At 34.3% G+C, this 13,016-nt stretch overlaps 1 protein-coding gene across 3 annotated transcripts in view; it reads right to left on the minus strand.

Moving 5' to 3' along the window:
• GLMN (glomulin, FKBP associated protein) overlaps positions 1-13,016 on the minus strand; it is a 53,304-nt gene that overhangs the window by 3,780 nt on the left and 36,508 nt on the right. For all 3 annotated transcript variants that reach the window (XM_057544818.1, XM_007169601.2, XM_007169600.2), the window contains exons 12-16: positions 12,734-12,775; positions 12,563-12,636; positions 10,951-11,035; positions 7,963-8,069; positions 7,104-7,167 (exon numbers count right to left, since the gene is read on the minus strand). In XM_057544818.1, the coding sequence (XP_057400801.1) occupies positions 7,104-7,167; positions 7,963-8,069; positions 10,951-11,035; positions 12,563-12,636; positions 12,734-12,775 (372 nt within the window). The remainder of the gene's footprint in view (positions 1-7,103; positions 7,168-7,962; positions 8,070-10,950; positions 11,036-12,562; positions 12,637-12,733; positions 12,776-13,016) is intronic.

Consider the following 13,016-nt stretch of genomic DNA (forward strand, 5'->3'; position numbering starts at 1 on the left):
TGGGAAAATAATCTTTCCAGGTCCAAATGAGCCATTTTCTCATTTGCCAAATAATATGCAATTATATACGCTGATAATAAAGTTTCTTTTCTACCTCTACAGAGACTAAAAGAAAGTTGGTAACTTTTCATCTTTCAAAACATTAGGGGGCCTCATTCACAAGTTCAGCATGTTGTTTCTAGCTGTCTCTAATTTTGAAGGTTTTAAGCTTTCATTTGCAAGAAAAATTATATTTTAGACTATCATTTTCATTGGGTATTTACTTTTGATGAAACTATCTTAAATAGTCTTAGCTTTAAAGTCTTACACTCATTTTCTTTCTTTTTAGAATGTGGCTCAAATTAAGGTTAAGTTTACTAATTATTGAGTCAATACTTTTTTGAATATTGTCACTATTTACAGTTTCAGATCAACAGTTCAATGTGAACATGTTTCTGTATTTTTCATTTATTTTTGTTATTGTCATGAATTTGAAAAAATATATCTCCCTCAATAAAAGTTCATTCTGAAAATACAGATTAAAATAATTTGCTTGTAAAACTTCACAATTTTACTGACAGCAGGTACAATTTATTTCCCAATTAACTACATACTATGTTACTATAAAGTTAAACTGTACATTATCGTAGCCTTTCTGCTAACTGACCACTAAATACATCATAAGAGATATTGGTAAGCAACATGCATCTTATTCCTAGCCAATCCGTCATATCCCCTCCACTTTCAAACACTGTTCTTTGCAATTGACCACAAAATTTGCTGCAATATCCATAACTCTTACTAAGAATCTATGCAAGCAACCTGATGTTTCAATTATATTCTATTTCATTTTGTAAAAATTGCCAATCTGAACCACTAAATTGATTTAATGACTCTCTAATATGCTTGGTTATGACCAGCAATTTGAAGAACACTGTTCTAATTATATAGCTTAGGAGAGAAGTTGCTGAGTTAAGAGTATTTATTCTTCAACTCCACTGGATAATGCCAAATTGCCCAAAAAGGATTATCCACTTTGTTTCATCACTGTGCTGGATCCTAACCTAATGCTACCCACCTTTTTTAACATTCGCCATTTTGATGGGTGTGCAGTGGTATCTTACTGCGGTTTTAAGTTACACTTCCATACACACTAGTGACACTGGGAATCTTGTCTTGTGGTTATTGGCCATTTGGGTTTCCTCTTCTGTGAGCTGACTTGCAATATGTGTATCCTTTACCTATTTTGCTGATTTGTGGTCTTTTCTTCTTGCTTTGTAGTTATTTTTTTGATACTAACTATTGGATGGAGAAAGGAAGATTTTTTTTTCCCTCTTTTTGTGGCTTTTTCAGTTTGTACACATTTTCTTTTCTTGAATAGGTTTTAGTTTCAATGTTATTAGGTTTATCAATCTACCTTTTTGTGGTTAGTGCTTTTTTACTTAAGAAACCCTTAAGTCACACAGATCTTCTCTTATATAATGTGTTCTAAAAATTTCTAAGTCCCTTTTCAATGTTAAGTCTTTAATCTGTTTGGAATTTTGTTTTGTATATGTGAAATAGGCATCTAATCCCCCCTTCCCCATACATATGACAAATTACCCAGCATCATCTATTGAAGAGTCCTATTCTTCCCTTCCAATTTGTAATGGCATCTCCATTTCAGACAGGAAGTTCAGTGCAATGGTGTAATTAAGAATGTTAGCTCTTGGAGACTGCTCAAGTCCAAAAACTGGCTCCTTCACTAGCTATGTGACTTTGAGCAAGTTCTACTTACCCTCACTACGCCTCAATTTCCTCATCAGTAAAATGAAGAAAAAAGTGATACCTTGCAGGAGGATTAAATGAGTTAATACGTGCTTAAAGCACAACTTGGCAAATGGTTCTTAATAAATATAAGCTACCATTAGCAGCATCATCATACGTATCTATTATATATATTTTCCACAGATATCTATTTTTAGGTCCTCTACTGTTTTCTACTAGTCAATCTATCCAGTCCCATGGCAATACTACTCTAAACTACTGTGGCTTTATAATAAATTATGATATCTGGCAAGGCAAGTTCCTGTCCACACACCTTGTTCCTCAAAGTTGCTGTGGCTATTCTCGGCCCTTAACTGTTCCATATGAAACTTATAATCAATCATCAAATTCCATTTTAAAAAACTAATGGGTGTTTTGAATTATACTGAATTTTTAGATTAATTTGAGAAGAACTGACAACTTTAAGATACCAAATCTTTCCATCCACATACGTATTCAAATCTCTACTTATGTCTTTTTTTATATCTCTCTATAAAGTATTATAATTTTCCTCAAAAAGTTTTACACATATTTTTACATGTTTTCCTAAGTATCTCATATTTTTGTTGCAATTATAATAAAAATATTTTCTGGTTGACTAAGAATTTTTATCACGATTATGTATTGAATGTATCAAATGCTTTTATTTTTCCTGTAACTATGTATTTCCTCTACTTTAACCTATGAATTACATTACCTTGCATTACTGGAATAAAACCAACTTAGTCCAATGACTTAAAAAAATTTTTTTTGCTAGATCTGGTTTGGTAATACTAGTATCTATATTCATAAGTGAGATGAGCTTGTAACTTTACTTCAGCATACTATCCTAGTCTGTTTTGGTATTAAGGTCATATCTTACTAAACAGATGCATAACATTAAGCACAACTATTCATTTTCTAGTCTTTTGAACATTTTAAATAAGACCTGAGTATCTGTTTCTTGAAATTATGGTAAAAATTATCTGACCTTGTGATTTCTCTTAGTAGACTGTGGCAGTTTTGTTTGATTATATTTTCTAACAAATTCCATTTTATTGAAGTTTCCAAATTTACTGGTATGTTTGCATGTAATTTTCTTCCTGTTTTCCAGTCTGTGCTGTATTTATACTTCCTTTTTAATTAACATATTATGTCTTCATGCATTTTAAAAATCAATCTAAACAAGTATGTATCAGGAATTTTTACAAATCGAATTATATAAGATACCCAGCTGATTTTGATTAGGACCATATGCTGAGAAACAATAATCTAGAATGGCCCTGTCCAATGCCAAGGAGGAACTGAATTTTTAATTAAAAATTTAAAAAAATTAAAATTTAAATAGTCACGTGTGGCTACTGTCTATTGGACAGTGTAACACTAGGAGGTCTTTATTAAGACTTTAGTTGTTCTTAATGGCAATAATTTAATACACAGCCCATAATCTAAAACTTACAATAAGGTAATAAAATGTGCCAAAATTAGGCTAAAGAAAATTTGTGCACATTCTGTTCAGCATAATTCCACAAATTTTTCATGTGATGAACAACAGTAATATTTTTAGAAGCATGTAGGAGTGAAGAAGCTATGGAAATAAGAATATTTTCTCTCTCCTACATTAAGATTACTAGATCTTTAAAATAAAAAAAAAAACACTACGAAGAAAATCATCTTAACATTTGTTTTATCTTCAGTGTCTAGAAAGTAACAAGATGTTAAAAAATAGTATTAAGGATAAAAATTTGAAATGTTCACAAATGCTTACTTTAAAATTTTATATCCAAGTAACTCACTGGTGGAGTAGTTCTGAGATCTTTTCAGTTCTAGAGCTTAACTATACATTTCAGATTTCACTGCAGCCTGTCTCACAAAAGAGAGAAGGCAGTTTTATACCACAGTGAAATTTATTGCCAGAACAGACAGGGACCTTGCAAAGGACACAGTCAACCATGATAATGAAGAAATAAAAAGAAGGAAATGAATAAGACCCAGTTTTCCCTTTTCTAATTTGTGTATCACTTCTTATTTATGAAGTAATATTGTAGAAATTCTATCACTTGTAATATTAAGGAATGTGCATAACCTTAAGTCATTTGGATCTGCAAATAACACACAAGGGATATGTTTTAATCTTGGAGAAAGAAACAATTTAAATGAGAACCTAAAATGTGGATTATATAGAACTATATGTGTTTGTATGCCAGATATTTGTTGTGTTTTCCTAAATGAAAAGCATATATGCATACATTATATAATTCAATTTTTAGAAATTCCTGATACATACTTTTGGCCTTTACAATCTTACATTGCTTCCCTTGACCCTGCTTCCATTCTACATATTACAATCACAAATTATTTAGGAAAAGAATAGGTAAGCAGGTGGACAGGAAAGGATATGAGTAGATGGGACAGAAGGTGAGGGATAAATTATTATGGGCTATGTATTAGAATAAATTACTATAATTAAACAATTAACACTTACTTAAAGATACCTACCAAATAGTAGGGAACACTAGGCCTAAAAATTAAGTTGGTTTTACCAGTACAGATAGATGGAGGTTCAAGGTCCAAGAAGTTATGTCAAACTGAAGTGTGGGAGAAAGTGCCTTCAACTTATGCAAAGAGATAAAGAGACATGAAATAGTAAGGTAAGGAGGGGAATGATTTATGAAAAGAATAAGTCAGTTGACAGTAACCCAATATAGCAGGGAAAGAAATGGATTATTATTCAATTATGAATCACTTTTTTTGTATTTTAATGATTGTTCTTATTTAATTTTTCTATACACCTTTTTGATTGCTTTTCAGCTTTTCATCTGACTAGTTACCACCTCAGCACACTTAACTGCTCAAAAATAGGTACTGGTAGGAATCCTTTTGAATAAAACTACCCACAATTCAGCATCACTAGAGTATCATTTTGTTTCTCCTTTAATCACAATTTCTAAAACTCAGAAGACTCTTATTTTTTGATTAACCACAGCAGACAGATTTGCCTCTCATTTATATACATGACCTACTGTGACTGCACTTGGAAGAAATGCTTCCATGATGAACAAGCTGCCTCAAAGATGCGAGGTTGCCATCTTGGACTGATTTTTTGGCCAATTTCCTTGGTATGATAATTCTTACAGTAACTTGCATGGCAATACTATGGAATATTTGATCCCTAAGAAAAAACTTTAAAAACCATTAAATAAGAAAGCAATCTTATAAGCTGGTTATATCCTTTTCTTCACTGTACAATGTTCAAGCCAAATACATGTGAGGTATTATCTGTGGATATCATAGTAGACATTGCACAATGCTAAAACTGCTTTGCCTTCCCTCTCTAGGCAGAGGCCTGTTTGCTGCCCCTGTAGGACACTGTGCTCACTCTTAATCAGAAAGATTCTTTTCCGTCCTGTCAGGCAAATCAGATCATTTCTAGGTATGGCCTCATCCTGATGAAAGTAAAAACTCATACCATACTCTAAGGACATCTTCCTGAAGCCTCAGGACTTCCACTGCCACTGAATTTACTTGTTATCTTTCTCTTTTTATCATAAAAAAGGAGTTAGGATTTAGTTTGTGATTCAAAGGTTCTGGTCACTGCCTGGGGTCATAGCTATTTCTGCCACTTACTAGGTATATGCCCTTGTGCAAGTTAAAGATCCTTCCTGTGCTAACACTGTCTATGAAAAATAAAAACTAAAGAGCACTTATAGCATAGTGAAGTAAATGATAGCACCTGGCCAGAATAGAGCTGCCACTGGCAGGGGCTAGGGATGGGTGTGGAATGATGACGTCAGAATTAACTGGGAGGAAAAAAGGGAACTTATTGTGATGATAGTAATGTTCTATATTTGGTAAGGATTTTGATAACAGATCTAAGCATTTGTTAAACCTCAGTGAACGTACAATTAAAATTTGGGCATTTCTTTTTATGTAAACTTTAACTCAAAGAAAAACTACAGACAAATATTTAACTCTTCTTAATGAAATACATGCTGAAATATTTATGGTAAAGTATGCTGATGTTTGCAGTTTATCTTGAAATGCATCAAAAAATAAGAGACTGATGGATGGAGGGTGGAGAGATGGATAAGTGATAAAAGCAGAGTAAAATGTTAACGGTAGAATCTTGGTGGTGGGTAAATCAGTGATCACTGTAAAATTCTTTCAACTTGGCTTTATGTTTGAGGGAAGGAAACTACTACTTTTTCCATAAACTTTTGATCCCGAATTATGATTTACTTAAATTAAAAAAGAAAAAAAAAACCTCTGGCATTCTTATATAAAAATCAATTACTTGCATTTCATTTATTACTTTCTAAAACGTTTAATCACGCATGTAACTCAGGTAGTTACAGTTAATAAGATGACACATATACAGAAAGCAACTATTAGAACAGAGTAGGTAGGGACTTCCCTGGTGGCGCAGTGGTTAAGAATCCGCCTGCCAATGCAGGGGACACGGGTTCGAACCCTGGTCCAGGAAGATCCCACATGCCACGGAGCAACTAAGCCCGTGCGCCACAACTACTGAGCCTGCGCTCTAGAGCCCGAGAACCACAACTCCTAAGCGCATGTGCCACAACTACTGAAGCCCAAGCACCTAGAGCCTGTGCTCCGCAACAAGAGAAGCCAGCGCAATGAGAAGCCTGCTCACCACAACGAAGAATAGCCCCCATTCTCCGCAATTAGAGAAAGCCCACACGCAGCAACAAAGACCAAACGCAGCCAAATAAAAAAAGAAAAAAAAAAGAATAGAGTAGGTAGAAAGAGAGAAGATAAAAAGCAAATGTAATTTTACTGTATGACAAATCTCCCTCAAATAGTTTTCTATTTATTGAATACCTCTAATGGTGCACTATTTTAAAAAATTTCAACTGCCTACACATTATTCAAAAGGTGCTGTTAATGGATTTAGTGCTGAAAATGCTTCAATTTGTCATTTCTGATGAGGGGATATCAAATGATCAGATGATTTTATTTTATATAGCTCAGACTTAAATCATGAGCGATAGGTGGAGGTTAATGAACAAGATACGCAAATATATGTCGAGTTTCAAAAGGTTAGTTAAGTTAGGAGCTGCAACTTATCTACCTAACAAGGTTAAGCAATGTTTATAGCAAGAGAGCAGAGGTACAACAGGAAAAGAAAAGGGAAAGCTGGATGTGGGGTGGTAAGCGCTCCTGGGAATTAACTTCAAGTTTAAAGAATAATTGTTGGCACTTATCGGAGCTTTACAGCTGGGTAAAATATTAATTATGGCTTAAGTAGGTATTGATAAGAAAATACAAAACGCTCCTTATGCATTTGCATAATAGTTTTTTTCAAAAAATTCACTTACTTGATTGTCATTTTCATTATCTTTGATAACCAAATACCTCAGTAAGTTTAATGAAGCCATTATCCTGTTAATTAAAAATATATAATTTGTTACGTACAGTACAGTTTCATATAATCAACAATTTCAATGAATAAAGGTAAGTTAAAACCTTGGGTATATTTCTACAATTACGTTTGCCATTAGAAACCTTTCCCTTTAAAATATCTTATCAGCAAATGACGAGGTGGGCGAGTGGTTAAGGCGATGGACTGCTAAAATATCTTATCACATATCTTACCCCCTTAACATAACTTATTACTTTTGTTCTCCAAGTTCACAAAATATAATTGTGAAAATTACTATTCGTTTTTCCCCCAAGGGAGACTTGTTATCTTTAATGTCCGAGAGTACTGTCTTTTGTTTCCTGAATTTTAAGATTCCTTTTAAAAATGCTTACAACCATTTCTCAACATTCATTCGAGTATACTGAAAGTAAGATTACATGTTGTATATGAAAAAAATTGATGTATGTCCTGGAAATAAAACAATAAAATCCAAATGTATAAGCCTTTTATAAGTTATATACACGAAATTCTTAGTGTTTAGTCACCAGTGCTATAGTCCCAAATCTCTATGAGCTAGGTACATCAAAGGTACAAAATCATACTGTTAGTCATAGTTCTGGAAAGAAGAATTTTTGATTTTGTCTTTATACAATATCTAATTACTTAAATATGAAAATCTTTATGTAATTTGATGAACTAACCACTGATTATAAAATCACAGGAAAATATGTTTTATTTTAGTTAAGGTTCCCAAAGCAGGGGTTTCACATTTTATTCTGAATTTACTATGTGAACCTTAGTAATGGTCACCTCACCTATCTGAGTTTTGCAGTAGATCTGTTTCAGCACCCTCTGGGAGAAAAAGTACCAAATCTAGAAGGGAAATCAGCTGCGGTCCTGTAAACCATTTGTTATATGTTCTCTGAGAAGCAAAAGAAAAATTGAGAAAGGCTTTAAATAATAGGTTGTTAGATATATGTGTTTTTCTAATACCTTGATACTATAAAAATAAGCTATTACACATTTAAAATATATATTTTTAACTTTAACTTCCATTCTTTCATTCACTATTTCTGGACACCTAGAACAAACTCTGCTAGTTTGAAAGCACTGGTGTGCTCTTTCTCTGTTCTCTATATGGAATTACTGAGTATTCACAAATAGACTTCAGTTTCCATTAACATTTCACAAGTACACAGCAGAACAAAAAAGTCATATTATCAGTTTGAAAAATTAATACAATTTAAGTCTATAGTTAACAAATTTCAAAATCCAGGTTTTTAAAAAAGAGTAGAAATGGAGAAAAAAATATACAGGCATACCTCATTTTACTGCACTTCCCTTTACTGCATTTTTTACATATTGAAGGTTTATGGCAACTCTGTGTCAAGCAACTCTATCAGCACCATTTTTCCAACAGCATTTACTCACTTCACATCTGTGTCACATTTTGATAATTCTCAAAATTTTCAAACTTTCATTAATATATATTTGTCATGGTGATCTGTGATCAATGATCTCTGATGTTACAATCGTTAACTCCTTTGGGGCACCACGAACCACGCTCACATAAGACGATGAACTTAATCAAAACGTGCTGTGTGTGTGTGTGTGTGTGTGTGTGTGTGTGTTCCAACTGCTCCAATGACTGGCCATTCCCCCATCTCTCTCCTTCTCCTTGGACCTCCCTATTCCCTGAGACACAACAATATTGAAATTAGGCCAATTAATAACCCTACAAAGTATTTAAGTGAAAGGAAGAGTCATATATGTCTCATTTTAAATCAAAAGCTAGAAATGATTAAGCTTAGAGAGGAAGCATGTCGAAGGCCGAGATAGGCCTCTTGTGCCAAACAGTTAAGCCAAATTGTAAAGGCAAAGGAAAAGTTCTTGAAGGAAATTACAAGTGCTGCTCCAGTGAACACATGAATGATAAGAAAGTGAAACAGCCTTATTGCGGATATGGAGACAGTTTTAGTGGTCTGGATAGAAGATCAAACCAGCCACAACATTCTCTTAAGCCAAAACGTAATCCAGAGCAAGGTCCTAACTCTTCAATTTTATGAAGGCTAAGAGAGGTTAGAAAGCTGCAGAAGAAAGGTTTGAAGCTAGCAGAGGTTGGTTCATGAGATTTAAGGAAAGCAGCCATCTCCAGAACATAAAAGTGCAAGGTGAAGCAGCAAGTGCTGATACAGAAGCTGCAGTAAGTTATCCAGAAAATCTAGCTAAGGTAATTAATGAAGGTAGCTATACTAACCAAAAGATTTTCAATGTAGATGAAAACAGTCTTACACTGAAACAAGATGCCATCTAGGCTTTCACAGCTAGAGGAGAAAATTCCTGACTTCAAAGCTTCAAAGGACAGACTGACTCTCAGAGTAATAATACAGCTGGTAGCTTGAAGTTGAAGCCAATGCTTAATTTTTACCATTCCAAAAATTCTAGGGCCTGTAAGAATCATGCCAAATCTACTCTGCCTGTGCTGTATAAATGGAACAACAAAACCTTGATGACAGCACATATGTTTATAACATGGTTTACTGAATATCTTAACCCTACTGTTGAGACCTACTGCTCAGAAAAAAAGACTACTTTCAAAATATTACTGCTCACTGACAATGTACCTCATCCCCCAAAAGCTCTAATGGAGATGTAAAATGAGATTAAGGTTGTCTTCATGCCTGCTAACAAAATATCCATTCTGCAGCCCATGGAAAAAGGAGTAATTTCAATTTCAACTTTAAAGTCTTATTCTTTAAGAAGTACATTTCATAAAGCTATAGCTGCCATAGACAGTGATTCTTCTGATGGATCGGCACAGAGCAAATTGAAAACCTTCCGGAATCATTCCTGATTCATGGGAAAAGGTCAAAATATCAACCTTCACAGGAGTTTGGAAGAAGTTGATTCCAACCCTCAAAGATGACTAGGAAGAGTTCAAGACTTCAGTGGAGGAAGTAACTACAAATGTGGTGGAAATAGCAAGAGAACTAGAATTAGAGGTGGAGCCTGAAGATGTGACTGAATGGCTGCAATCTCAATGATAAAATCTGAACGGACGAAGAATTGCTTCACATGGGTGGGCAGAGAAAATTGTTTCTTGACACGGAATGGACTCCTGGTGAAGATGCTATGAAGACTGTTGAAATAACAACAAAGGATTTAGAATATTACATAAACTTAGTTGATACAGCAGTGGCAGAGTTTGAGAGGATTGACTCCAATTTTCAAAGAAGTTCTACTGTAGGTAAAATGCTGTCAAACAGCATTGCATGTTACAGAGAAATCATTCGTGAAAGGAAGAGTCAATCTATGTGGCAATCTTCATTGTTGTCTTATGTTAAGAAATTGCCTCAGACACCCCAACCTTCAGCAACCACCGCCTTGATCAGTCAGCTGCCATCAACATCGAGGCAAGACCCTCCACCAGCAAAAAGATTACAAGTCACTGAAAGCTCAGATGATGGTTAGCATTTTTTAGAAATAAAGTATTTTAAAATTAAGGTATTTACATTGTTTTTTTAGACATAATATTGCACTTAACAGACTAAATTATAGTGTAATTAACTTTGATATGCACTGGGAAACCAAAAAATTTGTGTGACTCGCTTTACTGAGATTTTTGCTTTATTGTGGTGGTCTGGAACTAAACCCGCACTATCTCTGAGGTATGCCTGTACCCTAATACTAGAGATATAAAACGTCCATAGAGCAAAATTCCACTTTAATATATTCCACAAATGAACAAATATATCCTACAAAATAAAATAAATTGATAAATGACACCTTAGTTATGCTCTTACCTTTAATGACATGTCAATTTGATTTTTGATATTTTGAATAATAAAGGCCTCCACACCTGAGTGATTACTTGTATTCAATAAGCACCTTTAAAGCAAAATTACAATACATTTGAAATTATCTAGACTGCATATAATTAAGTGAAGATGAAAGTTTTACAAATTTAAATAGGGCATGTGCTATTTCTAGGAATACAAAAACCAGTGCAGACAACTAGCAAGGTGATCAACCAATTACAAAGTCACCTATTATGATTTCTGCCCTCACTAACTGGCAAATTCTATTTTAACTGGGTCTTTCCAACACGAAATTTCTATTAAACCAAATTTGAATCTTTTTATGCATATAGTTGCAATGATTTAACATGGCAAGGATGGTCACTAGTGTAATAGCCTAAAAACTCCCCAAATTATTCCCTGTTAGACTAGTCTGGTTAGACTAACTTAATTGCAAAGAAAGGAAACTCAGTAATGAGCTTAAGAAGAAGGGAGAGATTTTTGGGTAGGAATACAGGTAGATCAGAATAGGAAGCTGGTATAAGACATAAGCATCGGGCTTCCCTGGTGGCGCAGTGGTTGAGAGTCTGCCTGCCAATGCAGGGGACACGGGTTCGAGCCCTGGTCTGGGAAGATCCCACATGCTGCGGAGCAACTAGGCCCGTGAGCCACAATTACTGAGCCTGCACGTCTGGAGCCTGTGCTCTGCAACAAGAGAGGCCGCGATAGTGAGAGGCCCGCGCACCGCGATGAAGAGTGGCCCCCGCTTGCCACAACTAGAGAAAGCCCTCGCACAGAAACGAAGACCCAACACAGCCATAAATAAATAAATAAATAAAATTAAAAAAAAAAAAAAGACATAAGCATCAAACTGAGGTTTCATAAACCTGCTCTGACTCTATCAATAGAAATGAAAAAAAGATAGAATCAAGAGTGCTAGTATTGGCCAATCCCAAAGAACACTTCTTAGCACTCTGACATTGCCCCAATTTGGTTTTAACTCATTTTTATTACCTAGGTATCAACAAACTAAGGTCTGTAGGCCAAATCCAGCCTACTGTTGTTGTTTTATTGTAACACTTACCCTCACTACAAAGTTGAGCAGCTGCAACAGAGACTGTGTGGCCCACAAAGTCTATACTTACTTATGGCCCTTTAAGAAAGTTTGCTGATCTTCAACTCAGAGAGTTGCTAGAATCTTTTCCTCCTCAAACAGTACTATTAATAAGCTCCACTGTTAAGGTGTATATAGCCTGTCAAAAGTTATAACTCCAAAGCCATTAATTTCAACTGTGAATAATGGACATTATCGACATATGTAAAGCTCTAGCAGGAGCCCCACCAATCTCAGTTTAACCTTCTAAGTCTATTTTAATTGTAGGGTATTTCAATTAAACTGAAATATATACTATTATTCATGTAATATATATTTATATATGTATCCATAATTTTTGATTAACCCTTCACTACCTATCACAGAGAAGAGAATTTAATATGGCTTCCAAGTAGAGAAGAATTACATGTAAAACACACCGAAATACAGTAACCTAGAATAATTAATGGCATTAATTTGGTTTTTAATCAACCACACATTTCAAAATTAACCATTGATACATACCTAAATAAAGTATATTTCCCTTGTGGATCCAACTTGTTAATATACAGCTGAAGCATAGCTAAACCCTTTTTCCTCTAAAATGGAACAAATAATATTGTTACATAAACTAAAGATTAAATTATTTATTAAAATTTCTCACTGCAACTCATTTAGTTCCAGACATTTACATACCAATGTCTCAGTGGGGCAGAGTGTCATTACTTTGACTAAGCCCTGGAAATAAAAAAAATTTTAATTCAAACGTTAGATTATACTGACTACAAAGAAACAACTACATTATCAATGGACACTAAAAATTCAGAGAAATGAGGGTAAGAGATTTAAAGATGAAGTAAATTTTTCCCTGAGCCTTTCATTCTACTGTTTTGTCTACAGGGAGCTTAGTACAATCCATTTTGTAAGTGCTATTGAGTGGGTGTTACAAAGTATATCATTAGAAGTAATTTTCAATTAT

Source organism: Balaenoptera acutorostrata, chromosome 1 (assembly GCF_949987535.1).
Source record: "Balaenoptera acutorostrata chromosome 1, mBalAcu1.1, whole genome shotgun sequence".
Taxonomy (NCBI): domain Eukaryota; kingdom Metazoa; phylum Chordata; class Mammalia; order Artiodactyla; family Balaenopteridae; genus Balaenoptera; species Balaenoptera acutorostrata.